Source organism: Leptonychotes weddellii, chromosome 1, assembly GCF_054177405.1.
Source record: "Leptonychotes weddellii isolate Sample4059 chromosome 1, ASM5417740v2, whole genome shotgun sequence".
NCBI lineage: Eukaryota > Metazoa > Chordata > Mammalia > Carnivora > Phocidae > Leptonychotes > Leptonychotes weddellii.
This window is the reverse complement of record NC_138369.1, coordinates 75,559,891-75,581,773: the sequence shown is the minus strand read 5'-3', so window position 1 is coordinate 75,581,773 and position 21,883 is coordinate 75,559,891. Positions and strand designations below refer to the sequence as shown.

General features: G+C 36.8%; 1 protein-coding gene across 13 annotated transcripts in view; it reads right to left on the bottom strand.

Annotated features, from left to right (window-relative positions):
• Window positions 1-21,883, bottom strand: part of ATP2C1 (ATPase secretory pathway Ca2+ transporting 1) — a 158,162-nt gene that overhangs the window by 26,872 nt on the left and 109,407 nt on the right. For all 13 annotated transcript variants that reach the window (XR_014139750.1, XR_014139751.1, XR_014139752.1 and 10 more), the window contains 8 exons: window positions 18,202-18,326; window positions 17,234-17,331; window positions 15,129-15,224; window positions 14,952-15,041; window positions 13,034-13,138; window positions 7,061-7,217; window positions 3,477-3,647; window positions 2,117-2,214 (listed from right to left, as the gene is read on the bottom strand). Coding sequence is in view for 9 of the 13 variants with exons in the window: in XM_081801879.1 (XP_081658005.1) it covers window positions 2,117-2,214; window positions 3,477-3,647; window positions 7,061-7,217; window positions 13,034-13,138; window positions 14,952-15,041; window positions 15,129-15,224; window positions 17,234-17,331; window positions 18,202-18,326 (940 nt within the window). In the remaining 4 variants the exon portion in view is untranslated. The remainder of the gene's footprint in view (window positions 1-2,116; window positions 2,215-3,476; window positions 3,648-7,060; window positions 7,218-13,033; window positions 13,139-14,951; window positions 15,042-15,128; window positions 15,225-17,233; window positions 17,332-18,201; window positions 18,327-21,883) is intronic.

The following is a 21,883-nucleotide window of genomic DNA, read 5'->3' as shown; positions in this document are numbered from 1 at the left end:
AAACTATTAAAATAGAAGTCAGATCACATCCATCCTCTGCTCAAAACCCTCCAATGACTTCCTATCTCCCTCAGAATGAATGCCAAAGTCTGTTACTACCTACCAAGTCCTGCATGAACTGCATGCCCCTTCCTCCTCATTAGTTACCCGAACTACACCTACACCAGCCTCCTCATTGTTCCTGAAACATGCCATGCACACTCACCTTAAGGTCTTTGCCTTTGTGTTCCCTTGGTCTGGAGTGCTCTTTTCTCAGATATGATATGGCCTGCCAGTGAGGCCTTTCCTAGTCATGTTATCTAAAAATTTTAATCTACCTCTTCAATCATTCCACTCTCTCTTCTCTGCTTTTGTTGGTGCTCATTAGCACTTATCTGACATAATGTACATATTTACTTATCTTAGACTATAAGTTCCATTGAAGGCAGAGATTTTTGTCCTATACCTTCAGTCTTCCATAAATACATACAAAATGAATTAATAAATCATTGAACGACTCTTAGTACCATCATATAGACTGTTCTGAGGCTCCTTCCCAATTTTAATAAAGGTCTAAAACAAATGAGGATTATTTTCTTAAGCAAAAGACTCAATTTAACTGCAATATCACATTATTACATATGCCTAGGTCCTCTAGGTACTATGAATCACATAATTCGTATTTGGAGAATATACTTCCTTTTAAAAAAAGTTCAAAAATTCACTCAGACTCTTCAGTGTGTCTTTAAAAAGGACTAAACTACATATGCATTGAAAGTATACTAGTTGTCTTCTAAGTGAAAATTCTACATTACTGCATAAATTAATCATGTAGCACACAGTGCTGAAGTACAAGAGTGTTTAGCAAAGACTGCGGATTTTACAGAATATTTAAATAAAAGGCTAACTACCAATATACTCAGGTTGAACAGAGTAAAATTTTGCCTTTGTTCCACTGCAGATCATTTGAAACACTGCAAATCATTCCATTATAGTCACTGAAGGTTATCACTGACAATGGCAGTGAAGATGCCAACTGTTGGACTGAAAGCGTATTTCTTTTGTAAAGGAACAAATTACTTGACATGCATCCATATACCTACCATTTGATGTAAGATTTTTAGCGTTTCAAAGCTTTGGTGGCAGCTCAAAAATTAGAGCAGCAGTTTTGAGACTAAGGAGATCTCAATGCAAAACTGAAGACTCACTTGATGTTTTGCATGTGGTACAGAGTAAAATCTGTTCTTAAAGCATCAGAAGGGCAGGTCAATCTTTTTAGTTGACTAAAAACACTAAATTTAGTGACACAAAATTATGGCCTAAAGAAATGAGATTTAAAACAAACAAACAAAAAAACAGAAAGGACTAAAGATTGAGCTACATTACTGTATCACAGTGAGAGCTAGGATTAAATTTGGGGGTAACTGAATTTCCTCTATTCATAATCTTTTCACCTTTATCATGTTTCTCTACCTAGAAAAAAAGAATATATTGATTAAAGGTAAAAGCACACAATAAAATCTCTGTAGTTTGGGAGCAAGAGGGGAGAGGACAGAATGAAGACAGGATGGTAAAAGGACAGTGAAAAAAGAAGTAGAACTTTGTCAGAAAAGGAGAGTGTTTAGGGAATAACATGGGAAAGATGAAAATCATCAAAAGGAGGGAGGAAAATCTATGTATTTGTCTCTTATCATGCCTTCTTTTCAGTGTCATATTTGTGGTTAGCACTCAGAGTTCTGATAGACAAGGGTGTTAAAAAGAAGAAAACAGGAAAATATTAAAGGAGAGGTTAATGAAAAACGTTCCTGGCATTAAAATAACCTGCTACAGTTTCCCCAATCTTCCAGGAAAGATAATAAGATACCTGATGCATTTCAGGGAAAAAAAAAAAAAAATAGGTAACTGAAATAAAATATTTACAACCAACCAAAAATTAAACAGCACACAGACTGGGATTAAATTATAGAGATTTGGTTAATAGGTTTGGTAGAAATACAATTGGAGGTACTACTATAAAAAAATAAAGAAGAAAACAGAAGGTCCACTTTTATCACTAGGAATATAGGACACACTGGAAGAATTCATAAACACTTAGAATAAGGCCTTTCCATCTAAAAGGCTTTAAGTTTAGGCCTACCTTTGGTACTATTTGTGAAAGCTGCTGGACATCCATTGCATCTATTTCTTCTCCTGAGACTGACTGGGAAGTTTTGGAATACAATCCCAGACGACTAGCTAAAGTGAAATGGGAGAGAAAACATAATTGAACAAATTAGTTTTGCTTGCTAGGCCAGTCAACATAATGCTCACTTAATATGATTTGTTATCCATTCTTAAGTACAAAATGTCTTTATACCAAGAGATCACAAGACAAATTACTAGTAAGACAAACCTATTTGAATTAGTAAAAATTCTGGGGTTTTCTGTTTATTTTTGTTTAAATTTAAGAATAAAGAGTTTTCACAATTTAACCCACCACCATACCTAAGAACTGATATAGGGCCAATCAGGTTTTGCTTAGTAGCTCAATTTTAATAAAGATCAGAATTCATTTTAAGTAAAGAATCTAAAGCCAGACAAAACAGTGGTGGATCTGTGGTAATCATGTAGTTATATGTAAAAGAAAATAGATGTTGAAAAGCTTTTCTAGGTATAATCTTCCCAACGTTATGTTTCTGGTGACATATTCTTCTTAGATAACATAAAGTGTGAAACTCCTATCCGTCTCTCCGCACAGTAATAAAATCAGAATTAATGGACTTTAGTAAACTGTTTATCAGTATGAATCACAGTTCACAACAGTTTACACAGTTTACAAACTCCAGATTACCTTTTGGTGCCCTTTTTTCCCATAAATATATTGGGGGGGGGGTTTGCAGAGGGAAAAGGAGAACGAGAATCCCAAGCAGGCTCCATGCCCAGCACAGAGCCTGAGTGGGGCTCAATCCCATCACCCTGAGATCATGACCTGACCCAAAATCAAGAGTCAGATGCCTAACCAACTGAGCCACCCAGGAGTCTCTCCTGTTATATTCCTTAGGGTATTCTTAAATGGCATTCAAACAACATAAGCATATACGTGATGTAATAACAGAATATAGACACAAGCTATTTTCTTCCAAATCAGGTACAAATCAAAGTCTGCTTTGAAAATTATCCTCATGTTTAAAGGGAAAACTAAATTTCATGTTTCATGTGTATAATCTAGTGCTTTTATCCAATAGCATAGTGGATTATGAGGTTAAAAATAATCAACTATTCTTCTGTGAATAAAACATGTGATTTCCTAATAGTTATGTATTTTCAATTAATAGAACTACTTTTTAACCTAAAATAAATTTTTACCCATTTTTATATACAGTATGAATAAAAGAGTCCATTTTAATTGTATAATGTCAATATTATACGTATACATTTTATATCTAATGGTTCAAAGCTATGCACTGCAATTAATTTAAAACTATTAAAAGGCGGGGGGGGGACCAGCCTAGTTATACCGATTGCAACTGCAGTCTCCTGTGAGTCTCCAGTAATCATTTTTATCGATACTCCTGAGGCAATGAGTGTTGTAACAGCTTCTTTCACACCAGTTCTAGGAGGATCAATGATTCCCACCAGGCCAAGAAATGTCAGCTGTCCCAGTTCAGGACCAGAAGCTAAAGCAAGAACTGAGGAAATAATAAAATCCAAAAAAAGAAAACGTAAGTCACAAAAGCATTACAGGTTACTTGACAAAAGCTAGAGACAAAGAATCACTTAAGACTATAATGTCATTGTAGTTAGGATATAATCATTATATATAAAAATGTATTACATGTTAAGACATTAGTTTAATGGTTCTAATATGGGGTTGCTGAAAGCTATTAAAAATTAAAAGGAATAAGACTAAAGAATTGTTAAGCAGAGAAGGCAAGTAAGGAGTGAATAAAGAATGTTTTTACAACGTGACTACACGCAGCTCTTCTAAACATCATTAGCTCTTTAGAAAAAATAATTAGGTATTTGGAGAACTATGGGTTTGTTGAGCTTTGAAAGTCAGTTTTAAACAGACACCTCTGAAGGGGGTTGCTACGAATGTATCTTCATCTTTCCATTTTATAGGTCTCCAGAACAATTCAATAGCTTGAAGAGAAGGCTATATTGATTAATTATACACGACATGTAACAATTTTGTACATGACAAACCCTGGGAGGTAAATTAATCTGTAAAGTGACTGCACAACCATTAGTAACAGTAGTTTGGATTCTTTCACTCTTTTCATAACATTAATAAGTATTTCTTATTTGTAACTTTGGTTCTCTAATAATATCTAACACCACCGTATCATTATTGGGAGTTTCCCATCATCCTCGAGCACTTAAGATATAACACAAAATACTGTTCATTTCCAAATATCATTTAACTTATTCTCAGAATTCGGAACCTCTGATAACTACCTAATGAGTTAAAGGGATGTGTGTCCATCTGGAATATTATTGGACTGAACAATTTACCAGAGAAAACACAAAAAAGCACACTAAGTACATATATGTATCTCATGGAGAAACTGAAAAGTCATAACCAGATTATAAGCAATATCCATTCTTATTCAAGCAGAAGGTTTGAAGGATTAAATATATTTGGAAAACCAAGGTTAGAGGCAAATGACTTCTATTTTCCCAATGTCAGAGTCATATACCTAACTATTTATGTAAATGTGAGCCCCAAAGGCTTTCACCCTGGAGAGAATGAGACACTTGATAGTCCCTGGTGTCAGAACAGAGATAGGACTACAGAAAGGAATAGCGAGTATAAATTCGTGTGTCAGCAAACCCTAAGAAAGGGAGAGCAGCTCCTGGCACCCTCAGTGGAGAGGTGGTAGTAGCCTCGAGTATTCTGTATGTATTTGTTTGCTTCCTTAGCACAAATGAAAATCTACTGCTACTGTCTGGGATAAGGTTAGGCAGACCTTTTTCATGAGGAGGGTCCCCGACTAAAACATAAAAACAAAACATACTCTAATTTCAAAATCAAGAATCATGTGTATTTAAGAAACTTATATTTTGTAAGATGTAACCTAAGTACATATCAAGTTAAATCTGAAGTCTTTCTGTTCCCATTATGGTAACTTCAGGAGGAGGAAGAAAGTGGAGCTTAACCAAAGGAAAAGACATGAAGCAAGAAACAAATGACCAGAATGTTTCCCTAATGCCCTGTGAAACAGGAGATTTTTCTCCTCTACCAACTCTGGTCTATTTCACAATGTTACAACACCACACATACACAAACCTCCATGATCCTTCAGATGAAAAGAGTTAAAATAAGAAAGTGTGAAAACGGGACGCCTGAGTGGCTCAGTCATTAAGCGTCTGCCTTCGGCTTAGATCATGATCTCAGGGTCCTGGGATCGAGCCCCGCATCGGGCTCCCTGCTCAGCGGGGAGTCTGCTTCTCCCTCTCCCACTCCCCCTGCTCCTGTTCCCTTTCTCTCACTGTGTCTCTGTCAAATAAATAAATAAAACCTTTAAAAAAAAAGTGTGAAACCTCTGAAACTTCTTTAGCGTCTCTAAACCCAAGCCAACTTTGGACCCTCTTGCTGTGAACTGCTAAGAATAACAAAACTCTGCCTTCAAAGCTACAAGAATATCTTTCTAAACCTAGCTCATTATAAGAGCAGAAATTCTGTAGATCTATCCAAATGTGTTAAAACCACAGAGAGCCCTTGCTTAAGTGAACCATGAATAAGGGGAGTATTTTTTTTTTAAGTTGCTTCCTCCTCCCAGGATTGTGCTTGACTTCTATTCTGTAAAAATAATAAGATTAAGGAGGCCAACTCTTCCAATTTCCTTGAGAGAGACTACATAAGTATATATATTCCCCACAAGCCAGATGACTATCCAGAAGGTAAAAACCAGGTATGGCCCCAACCCCTGCTTTTTCAATCCTACACATGCTGTCCCTAAGAGAAACAGCCTAATGTGTATGTGCATAGCAGACCCTCTCTCCACATCACTGTTCAGTCAGCAACACAGACATAAAGCAGAATCTGGACACTTCTTTCCTTTCTGGTGAATGACAAGGGAAGGAGATCAGCAGAAGAGCAACAAGTAAGCGATCACCTCAGTTTAAAGGACAAATTAGAGGCTTAAAATGTTAATATTTAGGAAAGTACTTTAGATCTATTAATAAATAAGACAGTCCAGGGGCGCCTGGGTGGCTCAGTCGTTAAGCGTCTGCCTTCGGCTCAGGTCATGATCCCAGGGTCCTGGGATCAAGCCCCGCATCGGGCTCCCTGCTCCGCGGGAAGCCTGCTTCTCCCTCTCCCACTCCCGCTGCTTGTGTTCCCTCTCTCGCTGTATCTCTCTCTGTCAAATAAATAAAATCTTTAAAAATAAATAAATAAATAAAATAAAATAAATAAATAAATAAGACAGTCCAAATGATGAAATAAGGAAGGAGTAATACCGTTTTACCTTCCTCCATTTCCCTTCTCACAAGAAAAACTTGTCTAAAATAAAATTTCTATCACCTACTCAGAGACCAATGCAGGTCTGTAAGAAATAGAAATTTCACATTTTGCTACATTCCTGACTTCTTGTGTTTTGGGGGCCAAACAGCCGACTAAAACATAACACTTCAGAAATGGCAGTATTCTACAAAGCCTGGGATAGAGTTGGACAGCTCAGATATGAAGCACGAAATCATCTAAAATTAAAGGGAGGCATCACTGAGGAGTGGGGAGGGATGGGTGAAATAGGTGAATGGGATAAAGAGGGACCAATTTCCACTTATAAAATAAAAAGGTCATGAGGATGAAAAGTACAGCATAGGGAATATATTGTAATAATGCTATATGGTGACAGACAGTGACCACACTATAAATGGTGAGCATAGAGCAATGTATGGACTTGTCAAATCAATATGTTGTACACCTGAAACTAATATAACATTGTATGTCAACTCTACTTCAATGAAACAAAGAAAGAAAGAAAGAGAAGAGATGGAGGGAGGGAGGGAAAAGAACGGGAAGGGGAAGGAAAAGAAAGGAAAAGAAAAAAGCATTACCTTTCCACCCTAGGGGACTATGCTGAAATGGCCTTACCTCGAAGTCCTGCAGAGCCCATTCGTGCCTTCTCTTGTTGGTAGAGATCTCTCTGTTGCTGGGTAAGTGTCAAGGTTTGCCCTTTGCTGTAGTATGTAGTACAATACTTAATCACTTGTTCATAAGCACCCTTCATAAAACAAATCTCTGGTCCGTCCTAAAAAGAAAAAACAGCAAATAAATTCAAGTTAATTTCAACTTATACCTATCTGCCACTGGAGTCCAACAATACATGGCATGCATTTCTCATAATCCCCAGCGAAGTTACTCAAGCCTAAATAAGGCTTTGAGTGGCACTTGAACTCTGAAGATTAAAACCTCATTTGTGGAAGCTTTTTTACCCTCTAGAGAACACAGCATCTACTTCCCACCCTCACCTCCACACACTGAAGGCAATGCTATACGAAGCCCTGGATTAGGCACTGTAAGGGGAGAGGCTTACAACCTAACAGGAAAAGGAAAGAGATCTATCATCAGCCCACAAGCAGTGGTTCAGGCTTTCCATTAGTTGCTATTATATGTACAAATGTATGTGATCTCATTTAATTCTCATAACCACCTTGCAATTATGGGTATCAGAACCTTTTACTTTTTACCCTAGCATTATACAAAAGCTTACAATGAAAAACTGCAGTTGCCTGCCCAAACTCTCTCACCTCTAGTCCTACTCCACAGAGCCAAACCAATTTTAATTCTTTTGGCTGTTCCTTGGTACTTATCTCCATGTTCTTAAATACATTTATACTGCTACTTTTTCACTGATCAGTTTCATACATCGTCTATTGTGACAGCTTGTAGTTTGGCCACTCCTACTACCCATTCCTCCCCTCCCCATTGTTACAATATAGTTAAAACAAAAGTTGCCAGTATTCTTTTTACTTTATGATTCCTCACTGCTGAACAAAGTACTAGTCACTAGAACAGTTCACAAGCATCCCACTTTTTTTTTTTAATTTTTTTTGAAGATTTTTTATTTATTTATTTGACAGAGAGAGAGACAGGGAGAGAGGGAACACAAGCAGGGAGAGTGGGAGAGGGAGAAGCAGGCTTCCCGCCGAGCAGGGAGCCCAATGCGGGGAAGCATCCCACTTCTTGCAGGCACATAACAGGAATGTATTTCCCTGCCCTTCTCTCCCATTTTGAAGTCAGGCATGACTTGTTTTGGCTGATAAATATGAGCAGTACTGTGTCACTTCCAAATGAAAATAATGTGCTATTCCTCTGGCCCTGCTAGGGCAGTGTGCACAGACTGAGATGCAGCTTCCATCTGCCTAGGTCCCCAAGTAACTGGTGAGCAGATATTAGAAGGTAGAGAGGCAAGAGGTAAGATGTTGATTCCATAGCCTATATAAATCAAATATATTTCTTTTCCTGTTTATCTTTTAAAAAGTTTATAACTTCTTTTTTATTTATTTTGGTATTTTTTATATGATTAAATGAGCAAGTAAGCTATTCCTTCCACATCATTACTGAAGGTCTCTTTCTTGAGTCTTGTTCTCCTTTTCTTTCTAGTTTGAGTTGGTCGATTTGTAGGCCTACTCCATGACTCGTATCCAGGAACTTCTCTTCACCTCTATCCTGGGGATTCTTTGCACCATTCTCCAGGTTAGAACTCCAGGTTTTAAGTCTTCCTTTTCCTTATCTATTGTCTTATCTTGGAATAAAATATCTGCAAGTATCTAAGAAAAGCTGTGTGGGATACACATTTTGAGACTTGAAATATCTGAAAACAGGGCGCCTGGGTGGCTCAATTGTTAAGCATCTGCCTTCGGCTCAGGTCATGATCCCAGGGTCCTGGGATCAAGCCCCACATTGGGCTCCCTGCTCTGCGGGAAGCCTGCTTCTCCCTCTCCCACTCCCCTGCTTGTGTTCCCTCTCTGTCAAAGAAATAAATAAATAATCTAAAAAAAAAAAATTTTAAGAACATTCTTATTCTATCACATTTTTTAAGTTCAGCTGAGAATAAATTTCCTCTCAATTTGAAGACATTCTTCTATTATCTTCCAGCCTCCAGAGTCTAGTGTTACAACTGAAAAGCCTAAAGAAGCTACTTTAATTCCTAAACTTTTGTATATGATCTTCCCCTTGCCTCCTCTCTGGCCCCCAAACCTGTGGAAGCTTTCAGAATTCTCCTTAAACACCCTCAAATTTCTTGATTATGGGCACTGTTGTGTTTATCTCTTTACCCCACCCTTCTTTAACATAACTCATTGCGCTGAGCAGCTGGTAGGCAATTTTACTGTAGAAGGTGAAGTCCTTCCTCTGAAACACTGTCTGGTGTTATTTGACAAAATCTTCCCATATTGGGGGCACCCAGGTGGCCCAGTCAGTTAAGTGGCCAACTCCTGGTTTTTGGTTTTGGCTCAGGCTCAGGTCGTGATCACAGGATTGAGCCCCGCATCAGGCTCCCCACTCACCGAGGGGTCTGCTTCCCCTCTCCCCCTCCCCTTCCTCCACTGCACTGCGTGCAAACTCAATCTCTCTCTCTCTCAAATAAATAAATAAATCTTAAAAAAAAAAAAAAACTTCCCGGGACACCTGGGTGGCTCAGTCGGTTAAGCGGCTGCCTTCGGCCAGGGTCATGATCCCAGTGTCCTGGGATCGAGTCTCACATCGGGCTCCTTGCTCAGCAGGAAGCCTGCTTCTCCCTCTTTCTCCCTTTGCTTGTGCTCTCTCTGTCAAGTAAATAAAATCTTTAAAAAAAAAAACTTCCCATTTTCTGGACGCTCTTCCTGTTACCACTATTAGATGAGTGGTAGCTGTCCTATTTATTTTCTGATTTTTGTACCTTATCTTTTATATTAAGCACCTCTTTGACCTTTTGTTCCACTTTCTGATAGATTCATTGACTTTATTTTAAAATGTTCTATTTAAGGTATTTTGTTGTCATTTTCTATGGTCTTTGGAAATTTTCTTCAGCATCCAACATTATCATTGTTTTGCTGAGACCACTTTCTCTGTTGGTTTGGTCTGTGCCTTTCCTACTGAAGACTTTTCCCAAGTATCTAGCAATTCCTGACTGTCCATTTATATTAAGACTGAAGAAATTAAAGGTCTAGAAGCTCCATGGGCATTGATAGGATTTATCAAATGATGGCCCTCACTGTAGGGTGATGAAATGATGACCAGCAGTCAGAAAACTCTACCAGTAAATGAAGAGTTTAGTTAAGAACACTCTGTACTGGGCGCCTGGGTGGCTCAGTTGGCTGAGCATCTGCCTTCGGCCTAGGTCATGATCCCAGGGTTCTGGGATCAAGTCCCACACTGGGGTTCCTGCTCGGCAGGGAGTCTGGTTCTCCCTCTCCCTCTGCCCTTCCCCCAGGCTCCTGGTCTCTCTCTCTCTCTCACTCACTCTCTCTCTCAAATAAATGAATTAAAAAAAAAATACTCTGTACTAGGGGCACCTGGGTGGCTCAGTTAGTTTAGCATCAGACTCTTAATCTCAGCTCAGGTCCTGATCCCAGGGTTGAGTTGGGGCCCTGGATTGGACTCCCACGCTGGGTATGGAGCCTACTTAAAAAAAAAAAAAAAAAGAAAAGGAAGAAGGAAGGAGAAGGGAGGAGGGGGAGGGGGAAGGGGAAGAAGAGGAAGAGGAAGAAGAAGAAGGAGAAGGAGAAGAAGAAGAAGAAGAATACTCTGTACCATTGGGATCTCCCTGGGACCAGTCAGCTTCTCTACAACTCTTCAATCTTCTTACTTATAGAGTGAGGGCAGGGAGATACCTCTCTACAGGCATTCTAAGAAAGTGGAATTAAGGCTAGAGGCTTACCCTTCAGGACAATGACTTGACCTTAATCACTCTGTTTTCAGTGTAAGCCTTAATTCCACCCTCCACTCTTGTCTACAAGATGAGATTTCTGATATTCTACAGGGGTAAAAAAGGGCTAATGATCTGGCCTCAAGAAACAGAAAAGGCACTTGGAGAATTTCAAACTGATCTCCTGTTTTTAGCTCTCTGCCTTAGTCCCCATCTTCACTCTGAGTCTTCTGTACTTTCTCTTTTTTATATTCTTTATGCATTGGTTGTCATTTTGGCAGGGTCCAGGGAGGAAGTATAAATAAATGTATACTGACATGCACAAATGAAAGTCTTTTTAAGACTATTTGAGCCCCTGGGATTATTTTTAAATTGGTAAATCTGTCACATCTGTGCCAGGCTGACCTCTTCTAGATCCTGAGTCAAATCAGTGGGTTTGGGTTTTGTTAGTTACATTGGCTGGTTTTATTTTGTAAGAGAAGCTCTTCAGATCAGTAAATGAGAAGAATAATCACACAAATCTTTTCAAACTTATATCCTGCTCACTACCCATACCTATCTCCCACTCCCACAACTGAGAACATCAAACTGTAACATCAAAGTACAATTTCCAAAGTACAACTTTGATGAAGTTAGATTCAAAATTGCCGAAGTCAAATCATTAAACTTTACATGAGCCACATTATCTTGAAGTACTATGTGATCATACATAAAATGTAAAGAAACAGACCTTCCAAATAAACGCGTATACATATTCTTGCTGTATAACTCTATGTCAAGGGACATCAGCTGAAAATTACCTACTCTAATGCAATTTTTGAAAACTTCATGTTACAAGGTTTAAGTAGGCTCCATGCCCAATGTGGGACTCTAACTCACAACTGTGAGATCAAGAGTCGCATGCTCCACCAACTGTGCAGCCAGGCACCCCTTATAAGGTTTAAGGCATTTTATTTTTACAGTTTTATTTTCACTTGTCTCCCTTCCCAGGAGTTCATAAAAGTTCCTTTAAAGATTAGATAGAAATCTTTTTTCCTCTCATGATCAGAGTTCCTGGCAGACATCTATTCACAAGTTCAATGTTGGCCAAATTGGCCTTTCTTTTAAAATCAATTATGTTTCTGGGGCACCTGGCTGGCTCAGTCGGTTGGGCGTCTGCCTTCAGCTCGGGTTGTGATCCCAGGATCCTGGGATCAAGCCCCGCATTGGGCTTTCTGCTTGGTGGGGAGCCTGCTTCTCCCTCTCCCTTTGCTGCTTCCCCTGTTATTGCTCTCTCTCTCTCTCTCTGACAAATAAATAAATAAAATCGTTAAAAATAAAATCAATTATATTTCCTACTTATTATGGGGGTGTGAGGAAATCCTCTCACTCATTCATGTCTACAGGGATGTAATGGTTTCTTGCTCACAGGTGAAAACACAGAACCAATTATTAATTCCTAATAAAGAAAATATAAAAATAACAAAATATGTATATTTTAAAGGCAAAGTAAGTTTAAGCATCAAGCTGGTAATAGCAACTATGACTGACATAATTACATGCTGCAAATAACTCTTAGTATAAGATATTATATAATAATATAATATGTAGTACAATAATATAGTATATATTATGTCATAACATATTATATTATTATATAGTATATGTTAATATAAATAAGATAATATATAATATAATTATAAGATAATATAATAAGATAATAACTTTGTAAACATTTCTAAAGCACCCAGGAACAAAGTAGCGGCTTGAAATATCAGTGCATGTCATTTTGCCAGTTTGTAAGCTGGATCAACTAATATGAATTATACACATTTGGTAACCACTTTTCCACAAAATAATGCAGTTCTGTTTGTTCTGAAGACAAGACATTCATTCAGTGAAAGAACACAGATTAACACCAGAGGGCAGAAATCTATAGTACATAGTCATCAACAACAAAAATGTGGATAGAATCTGGTGTCACAAGTTCTAGGACATTGAGACCAGGCTCCAGTTCATTTTAAGCTGTTTGCTCACACAGCAAAACTTGATGTCCCTACGCATGAATTCAAAGAGAACATGAGAACAAAGATGAGTTACCATGAATTATACACACTTTAAAGCAATAAGGCTTTGTTATGTTCAATGATTGTTTAAAAGTAAAGGTGGATAATAAATACAATATAGTCATCTATATTAAATAAGATTTAGTAAGTACTCTTTACATGGAAGGGTACCTGCTGTGTTCGGTGTACACACTTAACAGCCATCCACTTTTGCTCAGAGCTAAAAGGATATTCAGCTTTTCTGATATAGTCCTGTTGAAGTCCATCAAGACCCATCTATATGGCACAAAAAGAAAGTTAATTCTCACCAACATGTGACTATTTTTTCCTTTAACAGAGAACAAGGGTCACAACTTACAGTTGGCTGGCTACAGATACCTGGGTATTTTTCAAAAAATGGTGACAGAATAGCAGTGCTCCATCTACATATACCACATTTCTCTGAAGGGCAACATACATGATCAAGATGAAAGCCTGGGTGTGTAGATACAGGCCAAGGCATGCTACCTGGACCGTATGTAGACCAACTCTTCAACACTGACTAGATTAAAATCTCTATTGGCTCAAATTCTCGAAGGAAGCAGGATACAAATAAATAAAGGTACCCAACCAACCAATACTGATCAACAGAAGCTTCAAATTCAATTTCTTACTTCTTAGGGATTCAAATATATCTTTCCTGTTGCTACCATCCTACCACTTGATATTCTGACCTACTATCAGTGTCCTTTAGCTGTTCTTCACAATACCCTCTACCTTTTAACTCCAAATATTCAAAAATATTTTTTAAACTACTGAAAAACCTAGCTCATTACTTTTTGTTGTCTCTTTGCTATCTACTGAAACATGTTCAGACTCTTCTTCCTGGCTTTCAAAGGTCCTCCAGAAACCCACCATGCAGTCTATTCAACAATCCTCTGGGTTACTCAAACTCCTTTTTTTTCCATCCAAATTCACCAATACACAAGCCACCACACATTCTATGCTTTTTTTTTTCTCCATGCTTTTATCCTTGCTCTTTTCCTAGCTTACCTATCTAAATCCTGCTTATGCCTCAAAGCCTAGGTCTCAAATCTGAACTTGCCTTATTCTTATATGTGGCTCAACCTTTAAGACTTAACTATGTGCTATACTGGTCTAGCTTGTATTTGTTCCATGCATGTCAGTGTCAACTCCCTACCTAAAATGTGAAATCCCCAGTCATAAGGAGGTGGTTCCACACTCTTTTATCTCTTAAAAAAGTTAAGAGTATAAGGTTAAGTATAACACGGTAAATAATGGTTAACAGATTGAACTTTTAAGTATCTTTCAAAAAGCTATTCAATGCTATTTTAGTTACAACAAAATGATAAAGAAATGTAGCTTTATTCTAAAACTATCAATTTTATTTTATTAAATTAAATATAATAACCTACATTTCTATATTGAATCTCAATTCAAACAACCTCATCTAGAGATGTCCTGTTTCACACAAGTCTCAAAATTTTCTAAGACTACTCCTGAAAGTAGGAGTTTTAATTTTTGTTATGGGAGTGACAAAGGGGACTTTAGGTTTCTCATTTAATCAAATATAAGACTTAGAAGAGGACATCAACTGGGATAGATGCCCCAACACAAATTCTAACAATATACTCATTTAAGAAATTGATAATGGAGGAAATGGGAAGACTAGAGAAAGAAAAGCTGATTTCTCATGATGGCTTTAGTATCTTTACATAGAAATACTTAAATAATGCTGCCTTTTACTTGTTTGAAAGTTAGTACTTCAGCAATTACACACATTTAGAAAGCTTTCCACACAAAACTCTAAATATTGTGGAAAATATTATGAAAACATTCCTTCATAAGAAGAAATCTAGTCACTGGTCATTAATTTGTTTCTTGAACGTAAGGGATAAAGCTATACTGAAAAGGCTGGATTAGCTCTGTATTTCCAGGAAGAATAAAACTGGTTCCCAAAAGGCAATAATACAATGAAATATTGAGAGTCTTCATTCTACACCTAAAAACCAGTAATACTGAAATTGATGGCCTTACATTCTCTTATGAAGGTGAGTTCTCATATGTCAAAGAGAAATCAGGCACATACCTTCATTGCAAGAGCAATTAAAGCTCCTTCCGTTGGCTTTCCCATTAGAGTGTTGTTTCTAATTACAGCATCATTGCATACACAGCCCGCCTAAAAGAAATATACAGAAACTAAGAACCCATCACTGTGTCCTAAGTCATTACGAAAAGTCACCTTTTTAGAGAATAAAGTATTTACCTCAACAATTCTGCTAACAGCTGGGTTATAGAATCCATGAACAACATCCCCATCAACAATCACTTCCCCAAATGGATTGTAGCCAACACCAGTAACCTAAGGAACATAAAATGGGGTCAATAATTCAACCAGTAGATAGTGACTTATAAAAAACAAAACCTATGATGACATGTGTTCATTTCATTTTATACACTATGATTACTGTTAGTGTATATACCTAGAAAAGCATGTGTCTAAAAGAACATTTAACAGTTAAAAGAATATAAATTCTGGGGTGCCTGGGTGGTTCAGTTGGTTAAATGCCCAACTCTTGGTTTCAGCTCAGGTCATGATCTCATGGATCGTGACACTGAGCCCCGTGTTGGGCTCCAAGCTCAGCCCAGAGCATGCTTGAGATTCTCTCCCTCTGCCCTTCTCCCCAACTCATGCGCTCTCTCTCAAATAAAATAAAATCTTTAAAAAAAAAAATGAATATAGATTCTGGGGTGCCTGGATGGCTCAGTCGTTAAGCGTCTGCCTTCGGCTCAGGTCATGATCGCAAGGTCCTGGGATCGAGCCCCTCATCGGGCTCCCTGCTCAGCAGGAAGCCTGCTTCTCCCTCTCTCACTCCCCCTGCTTGTGTTCCCTCTCTCGCTGTGCCTCTCTCTGTCAAATAAATAAATAAAATCTTTAAAAAAAAAAAAAAAAAGAATATAGATTCTAATTTTCACCATAATGACAAACCTATAATTATATTAATAATTATAACAATGTATAGTATATTTTAAGTAGAAACATATTGCTAATTAATATAATTTTATATTGTTTCTACTTAAAATATACCATAATAAAGGATAACCATGAAAACCTCTGTACATAAATGAGCTTTAAATTTATATAACATTACATTTATAAACAGTAAATTTCCAAGGATTCAAATCCATTTCCACATCTAACATTTGTGACAAACCTGAAACCCAGAAAAAAGCAGAATTCTTTTGGCAAATATGCAGGCTCAGAGACATTACATGATTTATCCTAGCACTTACAAACTACTTTAACATAGTATATTACATGCCAGTTTTAAAAACCAGAGGTAGAGAAAAGCCAGATACTTATTCCGTATGGCTAGAACAAACTAAGCCAACAAAAGTTCAATTTCACAGTAAAAATAAGACAGGTTAGAGAGAAATTAACAAACAGTTAATGCTTGACATATGAAGTATGGGCTTAAAACAACAGAAACTTATATCCTACCTTCCATACCTGAACCACACAAGCACATGTAACCCCAATGACCCTGAATCATCCAGAAAAGGCACATTCAACACCAGAGTATTGGGTATCCTTAACCAAATCTAACATCCTAAATATCAATAGTCTCATTTTAAAGCCTATGTAAAATGGAATTAAATAAACCTAAGTACAATTTCTGTCCATCTGTCTAATGATGTAGTAAATTGGAAGCAAATACAATTTAAAATACTGTACCCATCCTAAGTAGTGTGAATGAACATACCAGCCAGAAATCCTTTCAAGACTGGAGTGAAACTGGACCTTGTCCTTACCTAACTTCAAAATTAACCAACACACACAGAGACATGCATTTAAGACACTGCCAAAAATATTATTTTTAAAATAAAATAATTCATCTATTCATTTATTCTTTCAACAAGTACTTACTACCATGAGGCAGGCCCTGTGTTGGGCAACTTAGTCCTGCTCTATTACAACTTATAGTATAAAGAAGAACAGAAAATATGTAGGGGGACTGAAAGGCCATACTTCAGGATCCTGGTCACAATGGAAAGCCACTGGAACATCTTAATTAATTGAAATAAACTTGCTAACATTTGGTTCTAAAAGATCCCTCAAGCTGCATATAGAGCAAGAATAAGAGTTTGGAAACAAACGACTAGGGGTGATTGAAAGGTGCCAAGGATGATTCAAAGTTTCTGGACTGTACAAGTGCAGTGGGATCAAGACTGGTAGCATAAGGAAAAGGCTCTGCTGATAATGAATTTATAGCCCTTTTGAAGATAAGACACTAGAATTGTTAGGAATGTCTAAACACCAAAGATTCTTAACAAAGAAATACCGTTGTTAAAAAAAAATCTATAGAGTACCTCAGCATGCAGACCATCCGAAGTAAGTATGTGGGTAACAGTCATTTCATTCTTTGTCAGTGTTCCAGTTTTATCTGAACAAATCACATTACAGCAGCCTACAGAATAAACCATTACATGTCACCAAGAGTCAGGGAGAAATAAACAAGTTCACATTAAAAACAAATCAAAGACTCTGGAAGCCTGTCCTGTTTCTCTTAATTTTGTACAAATCAAGCTCACTGATAATTTTAGATTTTCTCTCATTATGCTTTTCACCACCATAAAGTAAGTTCTTAAATTAAAATTAAAAAATAGTGATAAATGTTGACTTTTTCTTATTAACCTGCAACTGAATTCTACAGAGCTTCTCAGTATTAGCTTTATATTATAACTTTATATAATACATTTTCTAGGAAGTTTTAAGGGTACCTAAATATAAACCCATGTAATTTTTTCAGTGAGTAGTTAAGGAATTTGCCTTCTCAATATTATAATGCAAACTAAAAATTCAATTCAATATTTTTGGATTCCTAAATTTTTTAAAGAAGAAGTTTCATAGCAAACATAAAAGTTATATTATAGCAACATTTAGCAACTGTTGTATGTTTATTGTTCTTATCAGCAAATTCAACTGGAATATGACATTCTAGGATCTATGATTATCAATTATCTTCCTTGAGATGTCAAAAGAAAAAAATTCTATTAATTTTACTCCAAGGTTTCATTTGTTCTATAGATTTCTTTTTTACATGATTTAAGCATTAGAACATTGCATGACACAGTAAGATTTCTCTGTAAGTACCCTGTCCTGAAAGATATACACTTCAATTACCTTTCTGGTTCTGAAAACCATACTTAATTTTGCCAAAAGTCAAATACCACTATTCTAGCCTCTCAGACAAAAAATGTACAACCTGAAGATGATTCACTGTTGATGTAAACTAACACACTATTGCATAAGTATGCTCCTATTACCACATACTTACCCAGAGTTTCAACAATAGGCAGTTTTTTCACAATGGCCCTTTTCTTCACCATTCTCATAACACCAAGGGCTAGAGTCACTGTGACCACAATGGGAAGACCTTCAGGAATTGCTGCCACAGCCAAACTGTAACCAATATATACTTAGTATTGAAGTATAAATTAAAGAGTACGTACAGCAATAATTTCAGTGGGCTGTTACTTAAAACAGAGACTAATAAAATATAAAAATAATACCATTAACACTCAAAAATAGCCTCAAGAGAAAGGGAAGGTTGATTACATTTACTGGATACCTATTAGCTGCCAGGTTAAGTGTAGTGGTTGAAGAATGTAGGTTGTGATATCAGATTACCTAGATTTATACCCATGGCTTCACCAATTTTTACCTGTTTGACCCTGAGCTATTATTATTCTACCTCTGTAGTTTAGTTTTCTCATCTATAAATGCAGTTAACAGTAAGAAGTATTCAAACAAAAACTTATACATGACTGTTCATAGCAGCACTATTTACAATGGCCAAAAGATCACTGTAATGTCCATCAACTGATAAATGGGAAATTGTGGTGTATCCATACAATGAAGTATTATTCCACCATAAAAAGAAATGAAGTCTGATACATGTTACAACATGGATGAACCTTGAAGACATTATGCTAAATTAAAGAAGCCAGACACAGGGGAACCTGCGTGACTCAGTCGTTGAGCGTCTGCCTTCGGCTCGGGTCATGGTCCTGGGGTCCTGGGATCGAGCCCCGCATCAGGCTCCCTGCTTGGCGGGAAGCCTGCTTCTCCCTCTCCCACTCCCCCTGCTTGTGTTCCCTCTCTCACTCTCTCTCTCTGTCAAATAAATAAATAAAATCTTAAAAAAAAAGAAGCCAGACACAAAAGACACATAGTGTTTTTATTCCATTTATATGAAATTAACAATAAGCAAATCCATAGAGACAGAAAGCAGTTTAGTGGCTGCCACAGGCTAGGGAGAAGGAAGAATAGTGAGTGATTGCCCAGTGGGCACAAGGTTTTCTTTTGGGGTGATGACACTCAATAACGGTTGTGGTTGTACAACACTATGGACTTAATTCCATTGAATTGTATATTTTAAAATGGTAAATTTTCTGTTATATGTATTTTATCACAACAAAAAATTAGTTTCCCTTTGCAAATTTAAAAAAAAAATCAAATTAAGTCTATTTTTTATCCCATTCCAAGTATTAGCTCTTGACTCTCCTACCGGTAAGAACATATGTGTTCCTGTTCTTCATTCTAACATTGTTGCATCCACTGCTTCTACTCACCAATTTCTATTACCTACTTTTTCTTTAGCATGATCTAACTTGTAATCATTAGCATCCTGTTCTGTAAGCATTATTAAGCTTTCATGCTCTGTTTACAGGTTAATTCTAAAATTTGAAAGCCAGTGAATGATACAATATCACTGGCTAAATAGTGTACACAAAGAGTCAAGAAATATGTGCTTATCGGGGCACCTGGGTGGCTCAGTCAGTTTAAGCGTCTGACTCTTGATCTCAGCTCAGGTCTCAATCTCAGGGTTGTGAGTTCAAGCCCCACACTAGGTTCCAAAGAAATATGTGCTATCATTAATACTTCCTTCCCTCTTTTGCACTATTCTAAGCTGAAACAGAAAACTTTTTTCGTAGGCCTCCATTAACCCTCAATGTATCAGGAAAAATAGGCATCACTGTTCACACTCTAGATCTAATGGACCTTTCCATTCTTTTGTTTTTAAGTCACTTTATAAATAATTCGCAGAGGAATAAAATGGATTGTGAAAAACTTCATTAGAAATTTTTAATTTTAACCTCAAACTACATTCCTGGATTTGAAGGTATACATATATCTGAAAGGGGCAATGTCCTCTGCATGCAACTAATGGCTCATCAACTGTCAGGAAAGAACCTGGAATACATTCACTTTACAAATACTGATTTCAAATTCAAAAAACATTTCCAATAGGTTATAGGCTTATCAATTCTGGTTTCACTTTTTGTATTTGTATCTTCAAAATACAACACTTTTGAAATTGTGGATGGTTCATAATTCTGTTGAAAAGAGAACAGTCATCGTCTTTGTACATAATTTTTAGATTTATACACACCAATAACATGAGTCCAATTAGTTTTTCATCTCTATGTCATCTATTTCCTTTTAATCACTTTTAGATTCACACCAGCCTTTGGTTTTCTCCACTTATAAATGGTATAAAGTAAAAGTTGGTAAACAAATATCATAAAAGATTAAAGAAAACTACCACACGCATCCTTTTAACAAAAAGGGGTGGTCTAGGTTCTTGCTGGAAAACACTGCATGATGAATTCCTTGCTGTAGAATGACTAACTGAAAGGGAATACCTGTCCTTCCCTTTTGTCCTTAGAAATAAACTATTCATTCAATTCAGGAGTTTCAGAAAATTTAGACTACCATCATCCAAAGATTCAGAGTGTTAAGATTTCACTTTTTTGATTAAATTTCACCCCCATCATTAGAGCGTACAGTGGCTCTTTGTCTCCTTGCATTCATCTTCTGGTTTGTCCAATTACTCTTCTATCAATTATTCTTTGCCATTATGGTGGAAAGCAAAAAATTATGATTCTTTAATGAGTAAAAACAAAAGAAGACAATGACTGTCTCTAGACCTCTTTTATACCTTTGTAAATGACAATGTAATATTTCTTCTGAGCCACATAATAAAAAAATTAAAGGATAATGATGATTTACTTTATTATTACATCAACCCTATAAGTGATCCCATCATTTTTCTGCATTCTTACTGTTTTTACTCATTTTTAGAACGGCTGGAAATAATTATTAAAATAACTGCCGGGGGGGGCGGCGCCTGGGTGGCTCAGTCCTTAAGCGTCTGCCTCCGGCTCAGGTCATGATCCCAGAGTCCTGGGATCGAGGCCCGCACTGGGCTCCCTGCTTGGCGGGAAGCCTGCTTCTCCCTCTCCCACTCCCCCTGCTTGTGTTCCCTCTCTCGCTGTGTCTCTCTCTGTCAAATAAATAAATAAAAATCTTTTTAAAAAATAAAATAAATAAAATAAAATAATTGCTAGGGTAATGAAATAATATAATGCTTCAAGACACAGGAAAAATAAGATCACAAAAGATCCCATAATATATCTTACTTAAATTTATAAAAGGACAATGGACCCATATAATAATTGCAAAATAGAATGAGTTTTATTCTATTAAATATTTTTTAATGCTTTGTCCTTTGTAAGACCTTGAAGCAGAAATCAAAATGTCAATCTATAAAATTGAACTGCTCAAAAAAAACCCTCAAAATCTAAAAATAAGTCCAATGGATAATATGCTAAGATTTAGTATCTCACACTCATGCCTCATTTTAAACTTATTTCGTATTTCACCGAAGTCTTTTTTATACAGATTGAAGCCAAGAGTTTCAAATTGTATTTTTGCTCCTTTAAAGAAAAAAATATACTCCTTCACCCTATCACAAATATCTTTTAACCTCTTATTCAACCTACCTATTCCTTGTAACCCATTTGATTTCTTTTTTAATTCACTGTTTTTGCTCTAACATTTGAAATATTACTTCCTAGGCCTACGATAGAGCTGTTATCCAATATTTCTTTTCCTTAGATGCCTAGGTGAGTTCTACTCTTACTTATATCCCATATATCATCTTCCTTTTTTTC